At 42.5% G+C, this 26,514-nt stretch overlaps 1 protein-coding gene across 1 annotated transcript in view; it reads left to right on the forward strand.

Annotated features, from left to right (window-relative positions):
* The window catches only part of FDX1 (ferredoxin 1), a 48,410-nt gene that overhangs the window by 10,135 nt on the left and 11,761 nt on the right, over positions 1 to 26,514 (forward strand). Inside the window, exons 2-3 of the mRNA XM_074985054.1 lie at positions 4,702 to 4,826; positions 15,479 to 15,608. Of these exons, the coding sequence (XP_074841155.1) occupies positions 4,702 to 4,826; positions 15,479 to 15,608 (255 nt within the window). The remainder of the gene's footprint in view (positions 1 to 4,701; positions 4,827 to 15,478; positions 15,609 to 26,514) is intronic.

Below are 26,514 nucleotides of genomic sequence, written 5' to 3' on the forward strand. Positions count from 1 at the left end.
ATAATGTGACCTGTAAAGAGAGGCTGAAAGAATTGGGCTTGTTTAGTTTGGAAAAGAGAAGATTGAGGGGAGACATGATAGCGGTTTTCAGGTATCTAAAAGGGTGTTGTAAGGAGGAGGGAGAAAACTTGTTCTTTTTGGCCTTTGAGGATAGAACAAGAGGCAATGGACTTAAACTGCAGCAAGGGAGGTTTAGGTTGCACCTTAGGAGAAAGTTCCTAACTGTCAAGGTGGTCAAACACTGGAATAAATTGCCAAGGGAGGTTGTGGAATCTCCATCGCTGGAGATATTTAAGAAGAGGCTAGATAAATCTCTATCAGGGATGGTTTAGACAATAGTTGGTCCTGCCATTAGGACGGGGCTGGACTTGATAGCCTCTCAAGGTCCCTTCCAGTCCTAGTATCCTATGACGTTATGAAAACTAAAGCTATCGCAGATTGAACCTTGAGTAGCTTTTGTATAAAATATTTTCTATATGTCTGAATGAAAGCACACCAAAAATCAAATATTTAGGTGAATGCTTCAATGACAGTATACTTGACTTTAATTCTATTTCTTTAGAGTCTTCTTTTATCAAAGTATTTATCTTTATTGCCGTTGTGGACTTTTTCCCTATGTACCCTTGACACCAATAGTTTTGATGTTTGCTGGACTGAGACTAAAGACTTCTTTTCCTTTAATCAGATTTGTTACTTATCGAAACAAGGTCTCATCATGTCTTAGGGTTTAAAGCAGACGTCTGGAAAGAAAAGCAGTTTTTCAACTTTAATCTGTCACTAAAATCACTGTTCATGCACTACTAAAGCTTTTCTAATGCAAAGATAAAATAGTGTTCCCTCTGAGGGCTTGCCTATACTTACTAGGAGATTGATCTGTTAGGCGTTTGATAGCCTGGTGTTTGATTTCACACAAATTGATCTCACTAGGGTTGACAGTCCACACACATCCATGCACGCACGCATTCCCCCCATCGCAAGGAGTGTTGGAGCCCAGTGAAAGAAACATTCCCATCAGCCTCCCTCAGTGAGGGCAGACCTTAGTTAACTGCAGGTACATCGATTTTTCTACTACAATTGCTGTAGCTAGAGTTGCATATCTGCAGTCAAGAATAAGGTCTAGTGTAGACCAAACAAGTTATCTTAGAAATGTCTGTAGGTCTTTCCCATGAGCAGGATCATGCAGTGGGAAAATTTGTGGTAGATGCCTGGACATAGGACTTCTTGACACCACTGCTCACTGTTTTCTTAGCTCTGTTGGTAGAAGTCCTTGAGCTTTCCTGCTGTGAGCAACTTGCTATATGACTGGTCTTTTCCAGTCTGAGTAGCAGTAGCCCACGTTTGCCAGAGTAGTTCTGGGAACTCTCTCTCAAAATTTGCTTGGTGCTGGTTTGAGAATTCCAGTAGATGGAATACCAGTTAAGTTTACTGTAGTAATGATTGTATTTTGCAAAAGATTAATTAAAGTACCGGAGGCTATCTTCCTACTAAAATGAAATTGGTTTACTGCTATAGCAGGTAATAAAATCACAATTTATATATAGTCATCCATTTTGATGGCAAATTGAGTGTGAATTTTTGATTAAAGATGATTGACTTCAAATCTGAAGCTAATAACCTCAGACCCAGTCACTCCCTTATTCATTTACTGCTAACAGCTAACACATTCAAACTGAGAGAGTCTCAGATGTGTTCATCAGAGGGCTTTTTCTTAGCTTCACCCCCTTCTCACAAGTCTTTACTTATGTGGCTGACTTCAGCTGAGCTCTCCACAGTCCCTAGCGATTAGTGTTGTCTTTGGAGCCTCTCTCTTTTTTTTTTTTTGTCCTCTCCCTTCTAGGGGCATGCACAGAGGGGGCAAGCAGGGAAACACCCTCCCCCCCACATAATTGGCAGGGGCACAGAGCTCTTCCAGCCCTGGGGCCATGAGGGGAGAGCTGACCATTCCACTGATGCTGGGGAAATGTAGGGGCACAGAAATCCCGCCCCCCCCCCCCCTCCCACACACAAAAATGACATTTTTATTCTTGCACATGACTCTATTAACCTCTAATTGGTTGCCTAATTTTCTTTCCTGTGCTCCCATTCAGCTCCTTTGGTAATTCTGCTTGCTGACTGGAAGATTAATGCTGTATGTAGCTCACTCTGAATTTTACCTGTTTTCCTCGTCCAGTAGACAGGAACACTGACACTTGCCTACATGTCCTGGTCAATTCCTGCTGGTGCCTAGCCTAACATCCATTAAGATAGATGTGTTACAAGGCATTAAGCCTCTAAAGAACTGATCTAAACGGAAGAACTTCTTCCAGGAGCAGGGCCAGACTCCTAGGAGCCAGAAACTGTTCTCACCACAGCTGGAGCTGCTCAAAAACTGGCTAAGGCATGCAAAGGTGTTTACTTTCCTTACTTATAATGTTGAAAGCTGACATTTTACAGACTGGTCCCAGTCACATTCAACAACCTCTGTGCAGAAGCACCCCACCTTTCAGAGAGTAAAAGGACCAGGATCATAGTCCCCAGTGTTGCACACACTTCAGGTGTTATGTGGAGCCTCTTAGCTATAGGCTGGCTGATTGGAAGGGCAGCATGAAGGGTGCAGAAGATAAGAGTATATACAACACTGTAGGCTTCTGACTTTGGAGATTGGGATGACTTTGGAGTAAATATGAAATGTTTGCTGAAGTTGCCATGTGGAGTGAGGAATAGGGTGGCCATCAGAGTGGGGGGCTTGACAGAAGATGATTGGATACTGACCATGGGGGGGGAAGAAAGAGAGGATTTTATTTAAAGGAGCAATTTTCCTTTTAAAAACTGCATATTTTGCAACAAGAAGCCTCCGTAACTAAATAAGCCTGATTTTATTTTTGTAACCTTTGTCCAGCCATCCTATAACTTGCCCAACTATTTATATCTCTTGCTTGTTGCATCATGTCTGCTATTGGACTTTGAACAGTTCAGGGCAGAGATTGAATCTCTTCTAGGTGGCTTGGAATGCTGTTGACATTCTCAATAAATTATATTTTTACATTTAACAAACATAACATAACAGTTCCATAAAATAGGCAGGTCTGTCTTTCATTCCTGCTGGGATAAAAAAAGTAGTCCAAATAGACTGAAATACTTCCAGTCTATCCAGATATGTACACACTCATGTCCAAAAACTTAGAAAACTCAACTAAAGTAAATGTAGTACACATGTCACTAGAATTTTTTGCAGATTAGCAAAGTCAGTCTGTCATAACTGATTGTTGTTGAAAGTAACTTGTGGCTGTCTTCTGAAATATGAACTGAATAATTGACAAGAATTAAATATGGCATAATGAATCATGCCACAAATTGCAATAGGAGATTTTATGGTTGTGTGTGTGTGTATATGTATGTGTGTGTGTATATGTATATGTGTGTGTGTGTGTGTGTATATATATATATATAATATAGTGTAACCCTTTCTCAGGAAACCTACTGTAATTGCATTTTTAATGAACTTGTATAAGAATACTTCTAACTACATAATTTTACAACTGTTTCAAAATGTTTGATTTAGTAAGTCATTGTTAAGACTCTCTTACAGCCTTAGTAACTGTATCATAGACAATTCATTTTGTGAAGAATATTAGGATACATTTTAGGGAAAAGTAAATTCAATAGGAAGACTTCATAATTTTGTTTAGCTGTACAGGTTAGACTTCCTTATGGACTAGCTTCATTAGTAAGACAGGTAGTTTAGTATGTAACTGGTCAGCCAGATGCTGTAGGCACTACAGGTAATACTTAAGTTTATTTTCTTGAAGCAAGATGAATTTTTAAAACAAACATTTTATTGGTCTGCATCTTTACTGGTGGAAGAAATCCTGTTGCTAGTCCAAGGATAATTCCACTCACTGTTGTGCGTGCGTGCGTGCGTACTCTGACACCTATATAAAGTAACATAACAGGATAGTCAGTGAAGAATCCAATCCTTGTGATTTTGATAATCTTTAAAGTAGGGTTCTGCTCTTTAGAAGTGACTTTTAAATGGTATTGTTGAATTTGCCTGATTAGTATTTTTATACAGGGATTTTTTTTCCTTGTCAATCCAGCAATTCCAATGTTAGTGTTTTTTCCTTTTAAAAAAAAAAAAAAAATTATTGCAGACCACTGCAATGATATTGTCTTTGGGATTACCCAGATACAACTATTAGGAATTTAGTAAACAAGTCAGTATTTTTGAAACCTTTCCAGATTATTAGAAGTCAGTCAATGAATGAGGCTCTACCCTTCCTGTCTATTCTGGGCCACTATGTGCCTGTCCTCGGCGTTGAAAGTGGTGCTCAAATGAGGGATTCTGTCAGCTGGCCTGTTCCTGAAATAAAATAGGTTTATCTGACGTGAGGGGCGGGGGAGGGGAGAGGAATTTGTGATCAAATACCTTTCCCTCCTCAACATTTCATTGTGAGAAAAGACAAACCGTAGTTCTTGTTCCTTATTTCTTGTGTTGGTGTACTCAGCACTATACAAAATGTAGCAGGAAATACTTTCTCATGAAGCGTTTACAAATCTAATGGTTTCTTGGAGTTTTTACGCTAAAAATGCTTGGTGATTTTAGTGTGTTTTGGTAACTGTTAAAGTTAGTGGAGTACCATAAGACCCTAAAATTGTTTTGCTGCCAATCCATATTACATGCTTTAGCTATAGTTAACAAAGATGTATGTTTTTATTTTTCAGCTCAGAAGAAAAAGTTACTGTCCACTTCATAAACCGTGATGGTGACAAACTAACAGCTGAAGGGAAAGTTGGGGACTCACTGCTAGATCTTGTTGTCAATAATAATCTAGACATAGATGGATTTGGTAAGTAAAAGCTTAATTGACCGTGTTTTTCATTTGCAGGGGATGTGTCTAAAACATAACTATTTGATTTGGAACTTCAGAATTTCTTTCATTTTGTGTATGGGGCTGCATAGGCTATTTAGAGCTGATTCAATATAGAACGTTACTTTTGGGCAAATAGACATTTGTTTTGAAGCTTCTGAATTTTTCAAAGCCAATGTCAGCAGACAGACCTTATACTGGAATTTTAAACAACTTTAAGTATTAAGTTTTCTGTGAAGGGGATGCACCTGCTCTGACTGCTCTCTTCTGTAAGAAAGGAGCTTTTGCCTTGAAAGTTTTCAATTCCATGATTTTCAAGCACTTTGCCTGCAGCCAAGTCTCTCTGTATTTTGCCTACTACAGAGCTGACACACAGAGTTGATCTAATGGTGACAGCTGTTCCTGGAAGGGCAAACTCTGAAGAACTAGCATCTCTAATACCTATCACTGTTGAATGTAAGACCATCTGCAGATATGGGCATGCGTTTAAGCTTCTGTGCACAGGTACAAAAGGGAAAAATAACCCCATGAAAGGGGCTGTTGAAATTTAGGAAGAAAATTTTCCACAAAAGCAGGAAAGATATATGATATTGGGAAAGGGGGGTGACAGAGAGGGAGGGCAGTACACAACATCAGGGTTTTTTGTGGGTGTGGGTTTTTTGGCTCATGAAGAGATGTCAGTGAATATCAAGCCATTTTGGAAAGAATTAGCATAGAGGAAACTTCAGCGGGGAAAAAAAATTATCCTGTCCTTGGAAAGAGTCTGTACCCCCAAAAGATTTTTGCAACCTAGAATCTTCATAGACTCCTAGGCCAGATGGGCAATCATGATGATCTGTTCTGGCCTCTGGCACATGATAGGCCATAGACTCATCCACTTGTTCTTAGTATCTACCCACAAACTCTGGCTCAGTTACTGAAGTCCTCAAATCTTGATTTAAAGACTTCAGGAATCCACCATTTATTTCAAATGATCTTGGCCAATCTTATCTGGAAAGAAATTCTTTTCTAATCACTAGAAGTTTTGTCTCGAGACAGAGTAAAGTGGAAAAGACTTGCACATGATCTACGTGGGTAAGATCCACCAGCCAGACATATGAGAGACAATTTTCTGCAATAACTCAGACCTGTCCTCTTTTAGGCTGCATCTATACTAGCAAGTTTACTTTTGGAAAAATTCAGCCCTTTTTCAGAACAACAGGCAGAGCATCAGCACCATGTGCCCTTTCAAGCTGAAATCGAAAGAATGCGGCTCTTCTTCCAGAAGCCCTCTTCTGCTTCCAGATCTAGAAGAGTGCCTTCTTTTGAAAGAAAGCATGTGTGGAAGCTCCACAGGCCCTCTATTTTTTTTCCCCCAGAAGAGCAGTCCTCATGGCTTTGGATGTTTCAATCCCTGGCCCATTCTTTCAAAATAGTGAGGGCTGTGTGGGTGCTGTATCAAAAGAACAGATCCCTTTTTTGTGTGTACTGTGGCAGGGCCAGGGTGAAGGAAGCCCAAACAAGCAGAAGGACCTGGAGGGCAATCAGAGGCAGCTGGGTGGGAGATGGCTCAGCCTAATTAAAGCCAGCTGGCCCCAATGACTGGCCCAATAAGAGACCTTTAAAACCCTCCACAGTGGGAAGGGCAGGGGGAGAGAGTGGTGAGCAGACACACACAAGGAGATAGGAGCAGGCAGAGAACAGGTTTGAGAGGAGCAGAGGAGAGCAGCAGGAACACTGGAGATCACAGAGGAAGAGTAGGAGCTTCTACAAGATCAAGAGGGAAGACCTGGGACTGCTATGGCCTGGAGAAGGTAGTGGGGGAATCATATGGGGAAGTGGCCCAGGGAGGAGAGTTGCCGCGCCAAGGACTAAGGGAGTCAGCTCTTCCCACTGGCAGCTGCACAGGGTCCCTGGGCCAGAACCCAGCATGAGTGGGTGGGGGCTGGGTTCCCCCCAGGCCACCCCTTGCCCCAGGGAAGAGATCTTGTGGAAAATCTTTTGAAAGATCTCTGTAGTATAGAGGTAGCCTTAGTGTCCCAGCTCTGGCTATTGGGAATAAGCCATGTATCATTATAGGCAACCTATACCATCCTTTTCATGAAGTCAGTGAGGTTAGCCTTGAAACAAGTCAGCAGATATTTTGCCACGACAACTCTTCGTGGAAGGCTGTCTCCAGTGGTTAGATTTTTACATTAGATGAAGGTTTCTAAAATTGTTGATAGGCCATTTATATCCACTTGTTCTAGTGTCAACATTGTCCCTTACCTTTAAGTAACTTTCTTGCATGTATTTTTAGGCCACAATTTTGTCTTCCATTCTTTCTTTGGTTCAGCTAAACAACTGAAGCTCCTTAACTTTCTCTCATAAGGCAGGTCCTCCATTCCTCTGATTGTCCAAGCAGATCTCCTCTTGTCCTGTTTCAGCTGGAATTTTTTTCTTAACCATTGAACACCAGACTGGCACTCAATATTCCAGCTGAAGTCTCATTAATCCTTGGTACAAGGGAGCTAATGCTTTCCTAATTCTTGGAGGAATTTTGAAATTCAGAATCTGATTTGACTTCAGAGTTGTCATCTACTTGATCCAGAGAGAGTCAAGAATTCTTCTTTATGAATAGTAAAGCATCATGCTAATTTTTGGTGCTGTGGAGGTATTATTAATCCATCACATTAGGCATTAGCCAACATCACTGTTGCTTTTTGAGTCACCAGAAGTAGGAATAAAGTATCGGAGGGTAGCCGTGTTAGTCTGGATCTGCAACAGCAACAAAGGGTCTTGTGGCACCTTATAGACTAACAGAAAAGTTTTGAGCATGAACTTTCGTGAGCACAGACTCATTTTATCAGGTGCATCTCATCTCAAAGCTCATGCTCAAAACTTTTCTGTTAGTCTATAAGGTGCCACAGGACCCTTCGTTGCTGTTACAGAAGTAGGAATAAGTAGTCAACAATAACTGAGACTACCTTTTCACTGCAAGGAAGGTTGACTTTGCCATGGTTGTTCTTCTGGAGTTTGATTTAGCGTGCCTGGTAGGGATGTGCTAAATCAACCTTACAGGGTGCCTATATCAGCACCAGAACTCCTGACTCTCCTTAAGAATAAGAAGGTGAGAAGAATGAACAATCTCTTTGGCCAGTTCTACACTAAACCTGAAAGTCTATTTCAGATACGTCAATTCTAGCTGCGCAATTGCCGTAGATAGAATTACATATTGGAAATCGACTTACGTGACTGTCTTTGCTAGGGAAGGTCAATAGGAGCATTTCTCCTGTCAACCTCCCCTACCCTTCTCAATAGCAAGGAGTACAGGAGTCAACTGCTGACTCCAGACAGATTGATTTCACGTGTCCTTCAGACTCCAGAAAATCAACTCTGACTGGCTTCATCGTCCCAGAAGTGTAGGCATGCCCTTAGTGGAGATTGGTGCAGAAGCCTTAATTAAGGTGCATTGACTGCAGCTGCATAATTAAAGTAGCTGGAGTTGCATACCTTAATTCAACCTTCCGTTATAGTGGAGACCTGCCCTAGGGTTCATTTCAGCTAGGAGTTTGAGGGAGGCCAGATTATCTGAGAGCTCTAGTGCACGACTGCTGATGGTTTTCATTTTGTGATTTTTTTTTTTTTTTTTCCTTGTTTTTATGTGATCTTCCTTTTTGTTAAGACTATCCCAGTCGCTCAGTGGGTGATATGCAAGTGGTACAAGGTGTGGTGAAAAATGATAAATCAGAACACTGCAGAAAATCTGACTCATTATGAACGTGGATAGCTTAAGAGAATGTGCTATAGAATTTTCATGAGTTTCACGCGTTGTAACTCAGCAAATTTAAAAGTAGACGTATATATTCATGCTACTGTTTTTTGTGCTTTGTATCTCTATCTGGAGAAACTTCTGAGAAGCATATTGATTGTCATTCTGACTGTGTCTAAACTGCAGGGAACTGTTGGCAAATGATGTACAAATTGTGCACTGCACTTTGCATATTTTTGCTGACAACTCTGTTGGGAGAGGCTTTTCCAATATTTGGCCCATGCACACAGAGCCAAATGTCTGAAACCCCCTTTGTAGAAACATTTCTTCTGCCTTGTGGTATGAGGTTTACAGGAATGTTGACAGAACGCTCTCGATGCGGCAGACTACTTCTGAGAGATCCGCGGTCTGGATGTGCGCTCTGTTGACAAAACTACTGTTGATGGAAATCTGCAGTCTAGACTGCATCTCAGAGAAAGCAATTTGCAGATATCAGGATTAAGAAGAGCACCTCAGACAAAATCCTCTTCCAGCAAATTGGATAATGGCCGTTTCTACACTAGCCCCAAACTTCAAAATGGCCACGCAAATGGCCATTTCAGAGTTTACTAATGAAGCACTGAAATGCATATTCAGTGCTTCATTAGCATGCGGGCGGCCGCGGCACTTCGAAATTGACGCAGCTCGTCCCGATGGGGTTTCTTTTCGAAAGGACCCTGCCTACTTCGAAGTCCCCTTATTCCCATGAGCTGATGGGAATAAGGGGACTTCAAAGTAGGCGGGGTCCTTTCAAAAAGGAGCCCCATCGGGACGTGGCGCGTCAATTTCGAAGTGCCGCGGCTGCCCGCATGCTAATGAAGCACTGAATATGCATTTCAGCGCTTCATTAGTAAACTTCGAAATGGCCATTTTGAAGTTTGGGGCTAGTGTAGACACCGCCATTATCTCCTTAAACTTATTTATACTGAAGTAACCCTCAAGTTACATGAGGGTTGTGTTTCTGCAACCCCCATGTAACTCAAATTTTCACGCAAGTCGGGTGCGGGGGGGAGAGAAGATGGGAAACAGGTTGCCACTTGGATCCCAGCTCGCTTCTGCTTGCAGACCCAGGAAAATGAACAGCCCACTAAGGCTGGTCAGTTTCTTGGCTACTTCTCCCTGCCTTCCCCCCAGCAGTGTGGCTGTCAGGAGGCAGGCAGAAGGGGCTGCAGAGCAGCCTCAAAAGGAGTCTATGGCAGCATCACCCAAAGCCACAAATGGTTCCCATAGCCCCAGGTTGCTGACCCCTGGCCTAGGTCTACTTGATACTGCCTCAGAGAAGAGGACTGGGCTTGATGATTTCTTAATATCCAGTAGGACTGGACCTCTATGATTCTGTTTAAATATCCATGTTCTCTACCCCAGTGAGATGATCATCTAAATAAGAGACAATTTTGCTTCCTTTTTCAGGAATGTGATTGTCAGAGGATTGACAGAGAAAAAGAATTGTAGTTTATTTTGCTCTTTTGAGGAGGACTTTAGAAGAGGGCAAATTTATTTTCCGTTTAAGGAACTACATTTGTCTTCTCCCCTTCATCCTAATCTTCAAATATTTTTAAAGTTTCCTGAGAGAGTTTTTGTTCTAAGATGTCACAACAACAGAATTGGGAGGTAGAATGTGATGGAATTCTTCTCATGCTCCGTATATTTCTTCTACTGCATCAATGAGAGAGCTCGCTGTATGTAAGAGTTAATGGAGATGCAGTACTTGACTACGGCACAGGTTATCTTGATGATGGATGGACTGAGAAACTGTCTTTTTTTTTTTTTTTTTTTTTTTTTTTTTTTTTTCCTTCTCCCCAGCCAGTTGTACTGGAGAATTGCACCTCTTGTGTCTCTTGCACAAATAGTAAAATGTGATGGTAGCCTGAAAGGTATCTTAGAAGTAATGTGTTTTGTTTTTCCACAGTTTTCAGAAAATGCTACATATGTTCGTTAATTCACTGAATTAAACTTTTCTTAAAATATTCACATTACTGTATTAAGAATTTAATCATTTGCAGTTCCTACATAAGAATCTTATCTATGTTCCTATTGTCTAATCATCTTGCAAAGCTTAGGAACATATTGGTTTTTAGTCTGAAAATGAAATAGTACAAAAAGTTATTGGCCATAAGCAAGTAATTTAGGATCTCATCTAGTGCCCGTTGAAGTCTGTGGGGAGATACTTATTGATTTGAGTGGAAGTGAATTGAGTCTTAGTAAAATATTTTATTCAAAGTATCATGTTTGGGTCCAGATTAATGGGTTCCAGTTTTTAAAAAAAACATTCAAAAGCCATTATCAGATTGGGTTTACTATGCAGAGTACATAATATGGTCTTTGCACTGAATGCCTTACAGTTTCAAGTTGTCTGCAAAGTCGTCTGTGTAGGCAAACCATTGAGCTCCGCAGCAGGCAATAGAGCTCTGCATGGCCAGGGACCTGCCCACACAAATCCAACTTGCAAGATTGTGGCTTGAGACAGAGCTAGAACAAATTAAAAGAGGGTGGGAGAAGATGGATGAGTCCCTGAGACAGGGATACAGTAATTACAGAGGAACAAAGTTAGACTCAAATAGATAAGTGAGGTGCATAATTTGCAGGGTTCAGTCTTGTTTAAAGTGTTTATTGGTAATCTGAAACATTTGGTGCTCCTGTTGTGAACAAAGGTTCAATAGAAACGACATATACATGGGATAAAAATACTCCTAATGTCCTCATTTAAAACTGAAATGATTGGTTGGTTTATTTAAATGTTTAGAGTATGTCAGCTATTATAATTACTCTATTAAGAATCATAAATACCACATAGTAAATACAACACACAGGCCTGTGGCTAATCTGCTTATATTTTTGTGATTATTTTTTTTTTTTCCCTTTTAAAATCCCTTGTTTAACTCTTGAAGCAAAAACTGGTGTCTGTAGGTTAAGAAGCCAAAACAAATACCTGAGCAAACTAAATGTGGGGTGGGGAGCGGAAATCGTATTCTGGATGCTGAGAGGCTATAGCACATAATAAAGAATTTCTCTGTTTGATTGTTTTTAATAAAAGTACTTGGTCTTGTAAAAACCCTTTCTAAAGGTGCAGTTTTGTCACTAGGGGGCAATCCAGATGCAGCAGTAGTGCTACAGGGATACTTTAACTAAACTGTATTCACTATGTTTAGCAAAACTGACCATTCCATTTAAATAATGTATTTCTTCCAATTCATGTGGCTAATTTTTAAGTTTGCTTCACCAGCTTTGATTTTAATCAGTCCTTTTTTGTAGGAAAAAAGGTGGCAGGACTCAAGCCCAAACCACATCCTCACAACCCCATCTCCCCCCTGCTCTAAACGGATGCCCTCTCCCTTGCCCGGAGCCCCTCCCAGCTCTAAATGGATGCCTTCCCTGTCCCTCAGAACCAGGCAACCCCATCCCATTCCTCTGCCCGCCCCCCCCCCCCCCCCCGTGTAATTCAGCCTCACTCACCATGAAAGCGGTGCTGGGCCTCTCAGGCACTGCCAGACCTCCTGGGCCAGGCCGAGCCACAGGTGCTGCATCAGGCCCCAAGGCTGTGCCCAGATGCAGGCGCAGCCTCAGCACTTACCACACCGAGCCACAGCTGCTGGGGCAGCGTCAGGTGGCAGGAGCCGTGTGGCTCTCAAGTGGAGTGCAGGAGCCACACAGGAATCGGAAGAGCCACGTGGATCCCAGCTGGAGCTCCACATGCAGGGGGAAGGGCACTCAATGTGTGCGGCTCTTTGCAGAGCTGGTGGGGGGGGGGGGGGGGGCATGAAAATTGACTGCCCCATGCCATCTGGCTCTGAAGCAGCAAGGCTACCTGAGTCCCAGCTGGCATGGGGTTTATCAGTTTATCCCCATGGTGTCTTTACCAAGCCTGGTAAATGCTGTTGGAGCATCTTTAAATGCTGCATCTTGGCTCCAATGGGCTGATGGGGAGGGGAGCCTGCTCTCTGGCGCCACCTTCCCCACCCACAAGTACTTGAATAGCTGCTGAAATTTTCCATGATTACTAGTTTACTTGACAGCCCTAGCATGGCATTGAGCAAACTTTGAAAATGGCTGTGCTTGCTGTTGAAGATGGTGTATTCTTGAAACATCAATGCATTTGATCCTTGTTTAGCTTGCTGTATGCATGCTTTTTGCAAACCTCTCTAGAATGACCATAACCATGGTAAATGTATGTGATATTTATGAGCAATCAATTCAGCTGGAAAATGTGGGTGTGCCATGGAATTGTTTTCTCATTGACATGTACCATGTTACTGAAAAGGTTGGGAACTACCACTCTGTGCTACTTTCTAAATCCTGTGTGGCTCTTCAAGCATTTGTGTGGGTCTCACTCCAGGGTGTATGAGGTGCACTCACAGCTATATTGAATCTTTCATACGTCATTGTCCACTGCAGTCATATATGGTCTGAGGTGCCCTATGCTCCAATGAGAGGGCAAAATGTAGAGCAGCCATGATCCTCCCTTAGTTTTCTCTTCCCATATTAGTAAGATGAAAGCTATCTAGTTAGCCACTTGCTATTTGGTCATAAACTTCAAAACTTACATTTTCACAAATTTGAGAGAAACTTTATTTTCAACACTTTCATTGCCCGCGGCCCCATGCACTGAAGTTGGAACTAGGCATTCCAATTTGTACATCATGAGACACTGAGGGTCCATCTACACTTATCAAAAGATGAATAAAGTGGTGGTTGAAATTGTGGGGTTCAGTTTAGTGTGCTTCGTGAGGCCATGCTAAATGGAAACAGCAGGGCCCCCCTGTTAATCCTGGTACTCCTTGCTGTCGTTAGGAGTAAGGGACGTCAATGGAAGAGTTTTTCCAATCGACCTACAGCTGTGGGAACAGCAGAAATATATTTCGAATGTCTGCTCTAGCTGCACAATTCAGGTAGCTGGAATTGTGTATCTTAAATTGATCCCACTTTCCCTCCCCGTAGTGTAAACTTGGCCTAAGCTGTACAGTTCAAACCCTGCTCATGCCAGCCATGAGCCACATCCCAGACAGGTGTTCCCTGTGCTTGTCTTTCTCTGCAAGGGCTTGTTAGTCCAGAAACTCTTGGCTTGGCTACATCTTTTAGAGCAGTCCATGTGAGTTGCTTCTGAGCTGGAGGAAATGTTAACTGCCGGGCAGGTTTGGCTGTGTCTGGCACTATCATCCAGCATGCCTTTAAGTGGTCACCAGATGGAGTATAAGCTTGTCTCTAGTACCATGTGGGACAGTTCTGCAAGGAGGACTCCAAGCCAGGACACCACGCCTCCTCCATTCATATGGTGGAAGAGTGCAGCCCTTGACCACTTTCTAAATTCTTGGAGAGCCTCCCCCCCGCCCCAATCAAATATTATTGCCCACCCCTGCTCCAAATATTACTCTTTCAGTGACAAATCCTTCATGGGGCCCAGTCTAAACACACACCATGGGCACTGATATTAGTGAATGCCCAGCAAGGGGCTGAGATACAGCTGATACAGATTTAAGGGACCTGAAACTTAAAGCAGCAGGCTAGCTAATACTGTATTTCTAACTGTCCTCTGGAATTCCATGGTGTAGATCAGCATGGATAATATACCTGTGCTGCTCTCCATAAATGAGCAAGCAGGAGCCTGCTCACCATCCCACTGACTGGAATTCCTCAAGCTCTGAACATGATGCTACCAATACAGGATAGCTCCAAGCATCATCTCTTGGGAGTCATCAGCCAATTGGACTTCTTGAGCAGAAAATCTTGTTACTAAAGGGTCACTTGTGAACCTCCATAGAAGTTATTAATTCCATTATTGGTGGGGTTGGGATTAGTCTCTTCAATACCATCAATTATAATTTTTCTTCCAGTGGAGGGGTTGCAGGAAGAACCCAGAGGATGTTACTGAACACTTTCCTTCTGTCTTGGAGTCAAGACCTCCTATATGCCTTTCCAGCAAATTTCCCAGGGTACTTCATAGTTAAACAATACAGAGTCACAATCCTCCTTGCAGGTACCTACTCACTTCAGCAATTTTGGCTGACAGACCTGCTCAGGATATTCATTCAGAAGCTCATTCGGCTCTTATGCTGTCTGGGCTTGATTTCACAGCATTACAGTCAAATAATCTATATACACCTGAAATTGAAGCATTTAACATCAAGGATTTTTGTCTGGAATACAATGGGAAGGGACTGTTCTTGGCAAGTCCAGGAGATATCGATACAATGTGGAAAGACATTACCATAAAGGCTTAGCTGTCCAAAATGGGTTTTGTTTTGAGGGCCACAACCACATTGATGGTAGAAGCATTCTGGTTATCTTTGGGCTCGTGGGTACTGGGTGAACTTTTCAAGCTGTTCATATATTTGAAATAGTTATATCTTATCCCATGTACTGCATAACTATTTTTAAGTAACATTCACATTCATCTGATGGGGTACTTCCCATTCTTTAGCCATGCCTTAGTTTAGATTCTTCTCAAACTGAATTCATAAATTCAGTAAAATTACAATAAATAAGTTGGTGCATAATTCATGTGACTTGTGAAGTCTGGGGGGAAAAAGTGGATGAATCTGGTAATGCTCCCTATGTCGCCTAATAAGACTTCTGATTAACACAGAAATTTGTTGGAAATGAATAGCATGTTGTATCTTTGCATGCTAACATTTCAGATTACTTGGTAGTTGACTTATCAATAAGCAGTTGATCATTTGTTTAGTGAGGGATTCTGCTGAAATTCTTTGATAATGGAAGGGCGGCTGTAGCCTCTCGCCTTAATGGGTGTACTCATAAAAGCAAGTGCCCCCACTATGTCTGTCTCCACTCAGAGCACTGGGTACTGTCGAACGCCTGCTATGTTGTCAAATTTAGTATTTGTATTAAACTTTTGTCTGTTTTGCAGGTGCATGTGAAGGAACGTTGGCATGCTCCACTTGTCACTTAATCTTTGAAGATCACATATTTGAGAAATTAGATGCAATTACTGATGAGGAGATGGACATGCTGGACCTAGCCTATGGACTGACAGAAACGTAAGGCGCAGACTCTTCAAGTATGCCAGCAGGCTGAAAGAAAGGAGTGGTGAAAGGGGCAGGAAAGAATGAAATGCTGCTAGAATGACAATCAAATGATAATACAGTAGAACCCCTATTATCCAACCTTCAGTTACCAACATTCCATTTTATCCAACACGCTCTGCCAGCCCCGCAGCTACTGGCCCAATCCCACAGTCTTGTAGCAACAAGCCCTTCTTGGCCAGCCGGCAGCCCATTATCTGACCTTTCTGGTTAGCCAGCCAACCCTCAGTCCCATTTGTGTTGGATAATTGGGGTTCTACTATAGTTGGAATCAATTACATAGGAACTAATAGCAGGTTACCTTTTCTTTGTTAGGTGAAATTTTACATAAGTGGCACGTCTGCCACACTAAACATTGTTTGCCACTCCAAAGTAGTATCCTTGCAGAGTATAGATGATCTTCCACAGAGCTGTCTTGTAGCTCAGCAAAAACAAAGCATCTTACTAGAAGTTCAGCTATTGCTCTTCTGTGTTTCTTTCTTCTGCTTTTTTTTTCTGGCCTATATTAACCTTACGTGTAGAGGTTACACACCACAGCCTGTTGCCATTTTGGAACAGGTAATTAGCAGCTATCCTATAAAGCATGTGCAAAAAAATTTGCTGTTCAATTTCAAGCAAGATTGTCTGCCAAAAACCTTTTTCTGCCTGTCTCTTCTGGTGTTAGTCTTGTTACAGTAATCAGGTGAACACAGACAAGCACTCTTAAATACCTCAAAGCCCAAGACAGCTTTAAAAAAAAGTCTTCTGCTCAACATGTGTGGCTCAGGCACTCACCCACACTGAACAATTGTGCACTGCTGATTGAGGACAACTTACCCCTTAAAAAAACTATTTTAGAGAAGCTGCCAAGGAACCCCCTCTTCCTCTACTTCCACATTCAAATACATTTTTCCAGTTGTCAAAGGCTACTTGATCAGCTGTTCCCAGTGAAGATGCAAAGATAGAACATGATGGACAAGCTCTGCATTAATGGGGTGAAAAGCTTAATTCTACCTGACGAGGGCCTGATAAAAGATCTGATCCAGAACCTGTTGATGTCGTTAACAATCTTTAAAATTTGATGTCTCTCCTTGCCCCCCCTGCCCCTACGAATGGGCTTTAGATCTATCCCAAACTATTTTTATAATTCTGCAAAAAAGTGGGTCTAATTTAAGCATTCTTCCTCCTTGCAGTGGCATCTCTGAATTAATCAGAGACATTTCCCTATCCTCTGCCTGGCTTTGGCCAGCCAAATATTTTTAATTGCTATTTGTTGGTAGGATTTGTCTTCTAAATAAGACATTAATCTGTGAGAAAGCTCTGTCTGCTTCCTTCCCTTCCTCCTCCTCCCTGTCTCCTCTCCCAAACAGAAAATTAAAAAAGGAAGGATGAAGCAAACATAGGAATGTTAAATGTAATGTAACTTTACCCTTATTGTGTCTGTTCATGTTCTGCGCTGACAAAGAGGTACTTTTAGATTCTGGATCAGAACGATTTGAGGAACAGACTCAGAGTGTTTTCAAGACCACATGTTTTTGACTTAACCACCTTTTTATTTAAGACTTCAGAGCAATGTTATTTTACTGACTAAGGAGCAGAATGCCAGAGAAACAGCTTAGGTTGTTTAGTTTAAAAGCAATTGATCTGAATGAGACGAAGCAGGATCATGAAGTTTTAGTGTTCCTAAAGGCAAACTGCTTTGTCAGTTTACCTGACATGCTATTGTTTCTCTGGCCAGTGATGCTATGACCTACTCTAGGGGGAAGCTTTCTGGATGACCAGACCAACAGGACGACAGAATCTGTGGCTTCTGTTGCATTTGCTGTAAACCCTAGGTTCCCAAATGGGTGTGTGTGTGAGAAGAAAGTCAAGTGGGGGGTGTGTGAGGCTACCTCCCCCCCCGCCTCATCAGTTCCCCCCGACCACAAGAAACAGCCTGCACTGGCATTACCGCCTGCAAAAGTGGAGATAGTGCTGGCTTCCTGGGGGGTCCCACAGCTGCGTGCCAGAGGCATCATCTCAGGAAACATGTGCCCCTCGCTCCCTATGGCAGCTACATGCTGCCTGAGCAGTTGGAATTGGACTCCTACTCCCCACAGCCCCCACATAGGAAGACAGAATGGCGAAGGAAGTCGCCAGCAGGCAACAGACCTGCATTTTCAGGTAATGCACCGGCTATTTGGGATGGGGAAGCAGCACATGCACTTCCTGAGACCCCAGACCTGGCACATAACTGTGGGACCCCCAGGTACCAGCCGAGCTGTCCCATCTCCTTGAACAGATCCCCACGAGTACCCTGCCCAGACACCCTTTAGTACCTTACCCAGGGTCCTACGTGCCCCTCTGTTCAGGGTCCCACCAGCACTTTGCCCCCTGCCCCAGCCCCTACTGTTTCTGCCCCCTACCTCCTGGCCAGACACCTACACCCAGCTTGCTTCTGTACCCTATTTTTGACCAAGATTCTGCACCCCACGCCATCCCATTCACTGGCAGCTCTGTCCTGCTCACCTGATCCCTCATTTTTTTCATAGAATCATAGGGCTGGATGGGACCTCAGGAGGTCATCTAGTCCAGCCACCAGCTTCAAGCAGGATCAACCCCAATTAAGTCATCCCAGCCAGGACTCTGTCAAGCCGGGACTTAAAAACCTCAGGGGTAGAGAATCCACCACCTCTCTAGGCAATGCATTCCAGTGCTTCACCACCCTCCTGGTGAAGTAGTTTTTCCTAATATCCAACCTACTCCTCTCGTTCTGTAACTTCAGACCATTGCTCCCTGTTCTGCCATCTGTCACCACTGAGAACAATTTCTCACCATCCTCTTTAGAACTCCCCTTCAGGAAGTTGAAGTCTGCTATTAAATCACCTCTCAGTCGTCTCTTCTGTAAGCTAAAGAAGCCCAAATCCCACAGTCTCGTAGGTCATGAGCTCCAGCCCCTTAATCATTTTTGCCCTCCGCTGAACCTGCGCCAGCACATCCACATCCTTTTTATACTTGGGGGGGCCTAAAACTGGACACAATATACTAGATTTGGCCTCACCAGTGCCGAATAGAAGGGAACAACCACTTCTCTAGATCTGCTTGAAATGCTCCTCCTAATGCACCATAATATGCCATTAGCTTTCTTGGCTACAAGGGCACACTGTTTACTCATATCCAGCCTTTCATCCACCATAACCCCAAGGTCCCTGTCCGGTGTACTGCTGCGTAGCCAGTCGGTCCCCCGCCTATAATAATACTTGGGATTCTTCCGTCCCAAGTGCAGAACTGTACCCTTCTCCTTGTTGAACCACATCAGTTTCCTTTTGGCCCAATCCTCCAGTTTATCCAGATCACTCTGTATCCTCTGAATAAACTGCCAAGGGAGGTTGTGGAATCTCCATCGCTGGAGATATTTAAGAACAGGCTAGATAGATGTCTATCAGGGATGGTTTAGACAGTACTTGGTACTGCCATTGGGGCAGGGGGCTGGACTCGATGGCCTCTCCAGGTCCCTTCCAGTCCTAGTATTCTATGATTCTATCTCTAGCCTCCAACGTATCTACCTCTCCCCTCTCAAATTGTGTAGTCTGCAAACTTGCTGAGGATGCAGTCCAGTTCCTCATCCAGGTGATTAGTATAGATGTTGAACAGCACTGGTCCCAGAACCGAGCCTTGCAGCATTCCACTTGAAACTGACCGCCATCCAGATATTGAGCCATTGACCATTATCCATTGGTCCTGATCGTAAAGCCAGCTTTCTATCCATCTTATAGTGCAAGGATCCAATCCGTACTTCCTTAACTTATGAGCAAGAATGTTGTGGGAGACACATCAGAAGCTTTGCTGAAGTCAGGGTATATCATGTCCACTGACTTCCCCATGTCTACAGAGCCTGCTGCCTCATCATAGAAGCTAATCAGATCAGTCAGGCAGTACTTGCCCTTGGGGAATCCGTGTTGGCTTCTTTTGAACATTTTCCCCTCTTCCAGGTGCTCCAAAATGGATTCCCTGAGGATCCCCTCATCATTTTCCCAGGGATTGAGATAAGGCTTACTGGTCTCTAGTTCCCTGGATTGTCCGCCTTTCCTTTTTTAAAGATGAGAACTATGTTTGCCTTTTTTTCATCATCTGGGATCTATCCTGATCTCCAACAGTCTTCAAAAGTAATGGCCAAAAGCACGGCAATGATGTCTGTCAATTCCTTCAGTACCCTGGGGTGCATTAAATCCAGACCCTTGGATTTGTGTACATCTAGTTTTTCTAGATAGCTCATAACTCGTTCCTTCCTCACAGATGGCTGCCCTCCACCTTCCCATACTGCGTTGTCCAGCACTATAGTGTGGGAGCTGTCCTTTGTCTGTGAAGATGGAGGCAAAAAAAAAAAAACACTGAGTACTTCAGCTTTTCTTACATCATCTGTGACCGGGTTACCTCTTTCATCCAGTAATGGCCCCACACATTCTCTGATAACCTGCTCATCATTAACATTGTTTGCCGCATCTGAGAATAGAGGGGCCCACAAATTCCACTAACACTGGAACCCCAGAAGAATTAATTTGACCTGAGGCCTTGAACCTCCAGCCTACCTACTCTCTCCCTGTGGGGCTGGGATGCCAGAGGAGGGTAGTGTCTCAGTTGGGGCCACATCAGTGCAGCGGGAGGAGGGGCGCGTGCTTCAGGGTTTGTTTTTGGTTTGGTTTGCATCTCACTTGTGTGGTCCCTGACTTATTTTTCTGTGGGTCAGTGACCCCGACCCAAAACAAGCTGCCCCTGCCCCCCATAAATAGACAATGCTGGAATGTTTGTCTTGGACATAGTTTATTTAAAAATGAAGCCTGGCCAGCAACTCCCCAGTGGGGGCCAAGTGCCCATCTGGCCACAGCATCATAACACCCCTGCACCCACACACACCTCTATCCTGATCCTGTCATACATTGGAACCCCCTGTCCTGAGCCCTTCACCTCCTCAGTCTTCAATCACCCCCAATGCATAGTATGTCACACAGGTCTCAGCAATAACACCTTGAGACCTAACTATCTTGAGCGATATTTGACGAAGAACCACAGCACTTTGACAGGCACACCAAAAGGTTTTTTTTTTTTTTTTTTTGCTGCTAAACTTCATAATTTGAAATTCATGAAGCTGGACACTACTGGAGCTTTTCATCAAGCATCAGCCAAAGCATCTTATGGACTGTCATTGCTCATCACTAACACCAAGAAAGCTCACATAATCAGAGAAACTCCTGTGAAGCCTTGCTTGTTGAAAGCAGCTGATGATGTGCTTGGTGTGGAAAGCAAGAAAAAGCTAGCCAACAATTCCATGAAACGTCACATTAATGACCTGGGAAAAGATCTTAAAGTTGTGGAAGCACTGTTGTGTTCACCCTTGTTCACAATTCGCACAACACTGTCAGTTGCTTATCAGTGTTCAATAAATTAGCAGTGGAACAGTGAAAGAACTGCTTTTTTCAAAGAACTTGATGACCACGTCAAAGGCTTCTGATGTTATGAAAGCAATTTCCAACTTTTTGTTTTAAGAAAATAGACTTTCCTGGGGAAAACTAGCTGGTGTATGCACAGACGGTGCTCCAGTTTTGCTTGGCTCTTGCTCTGGATTTGTGACATTGAAAGAAAGAGAGAAAAAATACAGCCGTAACCACAGCTCACTGCATCATACATGCACAAGTGTTGGCTGCTAAAATCCTTCCAGATGACCTATGTGACTCATTGAATTTGACCATCCAAGTTGTCAATTTTGTGAAGAACAGTGCTTTGCATATGAGACTTCTACTGCTCTTTGCATGGATTTGGGAGCGGATCATAATTCTTTTGTTTCACACTGAGGTACGATGGCTTTCCAAAGGTAACATGCTTTTGATATTATTCATACTAAAAGACAAAGTGGAAATTTTCCTCAAGCAACAGAAGAAAGAAGAGTTACTATGCATTTATGGACCAAATGTTTCAACTTTCACTGGCATACCTCATGGACTTTTTTGAATCTTTGAACAACCTCAATTTAAAGTTGCAAGGAAACAAAGCTGCAAACGTTATAGTGCACCACAATGCCATCAAAGCATTTAGGGAAAAAATCCAGCTTTGGAAATGTCAAACACAAGCTCAGATGCCTAATTTTCATCCTTTCTGACATTTTCATCACTCACCTGAAAATGAACATTTCCAAGATCTTTATAAAGAGGATATGAAGAACAAAATTGTTTCATCTGGACTGTCTTGCTGAAAAATTCATCTATTTTCCAGACAATTTTTGGCAACTCCATTCATAAGTTAGTACACCATCCATTCAACGTTGATGTCAATTCATTGCCAGAATGAGTCAGGTGTGAAAGATAATTTTGAAAACTCAAGCTTTGGGAAATATTTTATTCAGAATTCTTCCATGTACAGTAGTCTCTCGATTTAGGCGAGGATTGTGTTCACACGCAACCTGGCATAACTCTAATTTCACATAAGTCAGGGTTGGGGGAGGTGGCTTTGAAAAGTAAGTCGGGGCAGGGAGGCATTTGCAGAGGGTTAAGCCTGGTGGTGGGTTGGGGCCATAGGAGGGGAGCAGGGGGGTTAAGCCTGGTTTGGTTTAGGTCTGTGGGGGGGCAGAGTTGAGCTGAGCTACACACGAGGGCTTAGAACTGGGGCCCCGGGGGGAGTTGGCGATTGAACCAGTCCTGCACACGTTGGTGGCGGGGGGAGGTTGAGCTATGAGCAGGGTGGGGAGCTGGTGGAGGGTTTGAACTGCGGGGAGGGGGTTGGTGTTTGAGCTGGAGCTAGAGCCTGGGTGGGGGATGAACTGGAGCTGCGTGTGGGTGGGGAGCAGGGCTGGTGGGGGGTGTTGTTGAACCGGGGCCGCACGCAGTGGATGGCGGTTGAGCCAGGGCAGTCACATTAAAACAAAACAAAGAAATTGACTGGATCTTGAAAGCAATTTGCATTGCGCGCTTTCATCTTTCAAACCTAGGATTTTTCAACTCTTGAAGAAAATTAAACATCATCCTTCACATGAAGTTCATTTGGTTTCTGCTAATTGTTACATTACTGTTTTATTAAATTTTTGGGCCAAGAAGAACTATTTTGCTTATTTTTAGTTTTAAATAAAATTTTTATACCAAGTTTTTGTGGTTATTTTAAATTATGAATTGAATTTCTTGTGAAAAGGGGAGTTGGAGGATGGTAAAGAAGAGGTGGGGGTGTATGTAATGTTTCTCAAAAATCAAAAAGGGGGCGTGATGCTGAAAAGTTTGGGAACCACTACTATAAGCTGTTTGACCTGTTAATATGGTGGGGGGGGGGTGAGAGAGAGAGAGAGAGAGAGAGAGTTGGGGGGGAGTTGCAGGGGGGGCTTGTTAACTTGGCTAGGGTAATATTCAGCTTAGGTTTTCCTTGCAGTTGAATCTCTAGAATGGGAAACCTTCAGCAAGGAGAATGTTATTTGTCAAAGATAACTGTTTGAACCTTTCACAAAAAACTCAATGTTGAAAGAGAAACATAATGAGAAATATGTTTAAATATTTTCATTACAGTATTGCCCAGTTGACCAATTAGATTGGTGCTCCATTATTCTGTGTATTGTACAAATGGTCCCCATCCAGAAGAACTCGCAACCAACCTGAGATCTATTTTTGTATTAAATTATGTCCCTGTTGAAGCAGACACCTATGATATTCTTGGGATTAAAAGTGATTCTCTAGGCCAAGAGCCACATAAGGGAATACAAATGTTCATTTGAAGTGCTAGATCAATAATCATAGCTTCAACTGATTTCTTCTTGGCTGCTTCTTTCACACCCCGGCCCCTTTTATCTGTGTGTTTCTTCCATTTGCTAGCTACTGCCCTCTAGCGAAGAGTGGCGAAGTAGTAATGTTAGAATTCAAAGGAATATTTAGCCTGTTTTTTTTTTTTTAATAGGAAATGAAAGTGAACACTTGTCCATTTAACCCACCATACTGACTTTTGAGGATGAATCTTCCTAAAGTTGTTTAGTCTTTCAAATTCAAAATGAAGTTCTTCATTGGTGTCAGGCTTTAACTTTGTGTATAGTAATATATCCATCTGGTTGGAAGTGAAGAACAGTATTTTTGTGTTGTCACCCTGACTTTCGTTTACTGTAACTACATCAGTAAAACATGGAAGAGGATGCAGCTTTCTTCTGATGATCATTACGAGTTCATTTCTCTGAAGGTCATTTTACCTTTAGGGGATATGCTAATGTGACCACTATTTTTTGATGTGAGTGTTAAATTTTACCTGTATAGTCTTTCAAAATTTAAAATAATAGAGCTTGGAGTTAATTTACCTGTTCTATCACTTCACAAAACCCAGCCCAAAAAATCGTCCTCAGCTGGGGGTCTTTTTCTTAAACATAGTTGTCGTCCCCCCGCCCTCCCCCCCGTGATTTTAAAGAGGGAGGGGGAGAAGCTTTCATTATTCCAGCAAACAAAAAGAGAATAAGTTGGTAGGATATTTTTATTGAGATAAGGAATGATTTGTTGTGCTAATGAACGTCTGGCTCCTTTTGAATATCTTTGGTGGTTCTGAATTGCTGCTCTGGTAATTGGAACTAGGTTTCTCATATAATGAGTAAATGAATTGAGTCAGTGAGTCTTATCTTAGCATCATAGTGTAATTAGTTGCAGGAACTATTTTGATACTGTTAGTTACTTTTGGTCTAGTGAAGCTAGGCTCAAGTCCAAGAGACTATCTATACATTGCAGCTGCAAAAATAAGTATATTTTAAATAAAAAGCAGTCAAGTACCACTTTAAAGACTAGCAAAGTAATTTATTAGGTGAGCTTTCGTGGGACAGACCCACTTCTTCAGACCATAGCCAGACCAGACCAGACTCAATATTTAAGGCACAGAGAACCAAAAACAGTAATCAAGGAGGACAAATCAGAAAAAAATGATCAAGGTGAGCAAATCAGAGAGTGGGCGGGAGGAGGTCAACAATTAGATTAGCCAAGTATGCAGATGAGTCCCAATAGTGACTCAGAAAATTCCCATCCTGGTTCAAGCCACATGTTAATGTGCCAAATTTGAATATAAAAGACAGGTCGGCCGTTTCCCTTTGAATAGCGGTGTGAATTTTTTTTTTTCAGTAACATGCATACTCTTAACGGAGTGGTCCACTCCATTAAAATGTTGAGTAACAGGTTTGAGGATCTGGAGTGTTTTGATGTCTGTTTTGTGCCCATTAACCCTTTGTCTAAAGGAGTTAGAAGTCTGTCCAATATACAAAGCATCTGGGCATTGTTGGCACATGATGGCATGTATGATGTTAGATGAGGAGCATGAGAAAGTGCCCGTGATTCTGTGAATAACCTGGTTAGGTCCAGTAATGGTATTTCCAGAGAAGATATGTGGACAAAGCTGGCAGCAGGCTTTGTTGCAAGGAAAGGTTCCACGACTGGATTTTTCTGATTTGTCCTCCTTGATTACTGTTTTTGGTTCTCTGTACCTGAAATATTGAGTCTGTTCTGGTATGGCTATGGTCTGAAGAAGGGAGTCTGTCCCACGAAAGCTCACCTAATAAATTATTTTGCTAGTGTTTAAAGTGCTACTTGACTGCTTTTTGTTTTGACAGTATATAGACTAGCACGGCTCCCTCTCTGTTAATATTTTAAATAGTTGCAGTTTGAATAAAGTTAATAGTGATCTTTTGTAGGCAGTTGGATACAACATTGATATGTTTAATTGATCTAAAAGTTTCTGAAACTCATGCCGTCAGCTACCATGTAATTTACATTGCCTATCAATCTAGTATGCTAAATTTGAAATGGTAACTGTTGCGTTAAAAAACCTCCCTTACTAAATTTAAGTCCATCAAAAGTACATGTAAAAGAAAATAAAATGCTGGAAAACAAATGATTCTTGAGGTAACTTTTTTGACATGTCAAGTGTCATTTAGTCTCTTACAAAAAGTATCTTAACAATGCCTTGGTTTTCAAGTTCATTCACAAATAGAATCATAGAAAACTAGAACTGGAAGGGACCTCGAGCAGTCATACAGTCCAGTTCCCTGCTCTCTCGGTGGGACCAAGCGTGGTCTAGACCATCCCCAATAGGTACCTACCTAACCTGCTCTTAAAAATCCCCAGTAATGGAGAATCTACAACCTCCCTAGGTAATTTTTTCCAGTGTTTAACCACCCTGATAGTTAGGAAGTTTTTCCTAATGTCCAACCTAAACCTCCCTTGTTGCTGTTCAAGCCCATTGCTCCTTGTTCTGTCCTCAGAGGCCAAGGAGAACAATTTTTCTCTGTCCTCATAGTAACCCTCTTTAAGGTACTTGAAAACCCCTATCATGTCCCCTCTAAGTCTTCTTTTTTCTAAACTTAAACAAGCCCAGTTCTTTGTCTTCCCTCCTAGCTTGAGTTCTCTAGATCTTTAATCATTCTGGTTGTTCTTCTCTGGACCTTCTCTACATCTTTCTTGAAATGTGGTGGCCAGAACTGGACACAATACTCTAATTGAGGCCTAATGAGCGCTGAGTAGAGTGGAAGAATGATGTCTCACCTCTTGCTCACAACACTCCTGTTAATTCATCCCAGAATCATGTTTGATTTTTTTTGCAACAGCATCACATTGTTGACTCATATTTAGCTTGTGGTCCTCTATGACCCCTAAATCCCTCTCTGCAGTATTCCTTCCTAGATGGTGGTTTTCCATTCTATGTGTATGAAGCTGATTATGCCCTCCAAAGTGCAGTACTTTGCATTTGTCCGTATTAAACTTCATCCTGTTTACCTCAGACCATTTCTTCAGTTTGTCCAGATCATTTTGAATTATGACCCTGTCAATTCAAAGCAGTTGCAACCTCTCCTAGCTTGGTATCATCTGCAAACTTAATAAGTGTGTTCTCTATGCCAATATCTAAATTGTTGATG

Source organism: Carettochelys insculpta, chromosome 1 (assembly GCF_033958435.1).
Source record: "Carettochelys insculpta isolate YL-2023 chromosome 1, ASM3395843v1, whole genome shotgun sequence".
In the NCBI taxonomy this organism is placed as follows: Eukaryota; Metazoa; Chordata; order Testudines; family Carettochelyidae; genus Carettochelys; species Carettochelys insculpta.